The sequence below is a fragment of the Perkinsus marinus genome, assembly GCF_000006405.1.
Source record: "Perkinsus marinus ATCC 50983 genomic scaffold scf_1104296948436, whole genome shotgun sequence".
Lineage (NCBI taxonomy): Eukaryota > Perkinsozoa > Perkinsida > Perkinsidae > Perkinsus > Perkinsus marinus.
This window is the reverse complement of record NW_003210195.1, coordinates 29,052-30,237: the sequence shown is the minus strand read 5'-3', so window position 1 is coordinate 30,237 and position 1,186 is coordinate 29,052. Positions and strand designations below refer to the sequence as shown.

The following is a 1,186-nucleotide window of genomic DNA, read 5'->3' as shown; positions in this document are numbered from 1 at the left end:
GCGCGGCGCGAAGGTAATAGAATCGATCCGCTCATATTGGAGTTGAATGCGGTTCGCATATTTGCTGTAAGTGAAATGAAGAGAATCTGCGTTTCGGCAGGCGAGGTACATGATGCAGGAGTCGACATTGTGCAACCTCCGAGTGATAGAGTGAAGAGTCGGAAGAATAGGAAGGAGAAAAGGGTAGGTTCCTGTTGCATTCACCGGGTGAATTCCACCCGAGATGTCTTCCACCGAGGAGACGGCCATTGGATTGACGCAACATCTAACTTTTTAGAAAACCAATGCTCTCGAGGGAGAAGAACAAAAGCTCACGACTGACGGGTAGAGAAGGGCCTTTGCGACACTGCGGAGAATTTCGTCTCAGGGGTGGAGATGAGAGTGTCTCCGAATCGAGCTTCGTGATGGTGGATGATGCTGGGGGACTTCAGCTCGTCAGTGATGAGGATGACGAGGCGACTGTGGAGGGGCATGCGGTAGAGGAGGAAGGGACAGGGTAGTACTCGGCGAGAAGAACAAGGTGACGGACTTGGTTTTTTCCGTGTGAAATTGTCGCATTTTCACTGAGAGAGTGAGTATTGGTTTCTGCACAGAGTTGTATGCTGTTATCAGTATAAATGATGGAGTTGAAGAGTTTGTAGAGGAAGGGCCTAAGAAGATGAGTAAGAGTAAGCAGAGGAGACTACGTCAGAAGGAGAAGGAGAGGCTTCATGGAGCATCGAGGCGAGTCAAAGAGAAGGAAGACACCAAACTAGGGCAGGAGGGGTCTCAAGAGCCGTCCGATGATAATGTGAGTATTTTTTATCATCATCATTATCATCTCACGTACTGTATTATTCCGCCCACGGGAGTTACGTATTTCTCACCTAGTATTGTAGTATTGCCAAGCTGCTGGTAGTACCATTGTATATCACTTTAGGAGCCCCTAGTATCGGAGTCCGAGGATGAGATATCAGCCTCGGGAGATACCACTGAGCGGAAGCAGAGAAGTGGGAAAGTTTCGGTATGACAGAGCGTAGGGAACTACTTTCAGGAGCACGCCGGGAGCCGCAGCCTTTCACGTGGTCCGACTGCAAATGGATGCTCTATGTCCTTCCGGTAGGGCACCACTTACTTGTGATTCTTTGAGTCGTACGCAGTTGTAGTTGATAACTCTGTTGTTCTCAGTCTGACGGACATGATAGGA

The 1,186-nt window shown here is 49.1% G+C and overlaps 1 protein-coding gene across 1 annotated transcript in view; it reads left to right on the top strand.

Annotated features, from left to right (window-relative positions):
* Positions 1–404: 404 nt before the first annotated feature.
* The window catches only part of Pmar_PMAR005813 (hypothetical protein), a gene marked incomplete at its 5' end in the record, with an annotated part of 4,683 nt that continues 3,901 nt past the window's right edge, over positions 405–1,186 (top strand). The window contains 4 exons of the mRNA XM_002778638.1: positions 405–496; positions 613–790; positions 920–989; positions 1,034–1,098. Coding sequence (XP_002778684.1) covers positions 405–496; positions 613–790; positions 920–989; positions 1,034–1,098 — 405 coding nt within the window. The remainder of the gene's footprint in view (positions 497–612; positions 791–919; positions 990–1,033; positions 1,099–1,186) is intronic.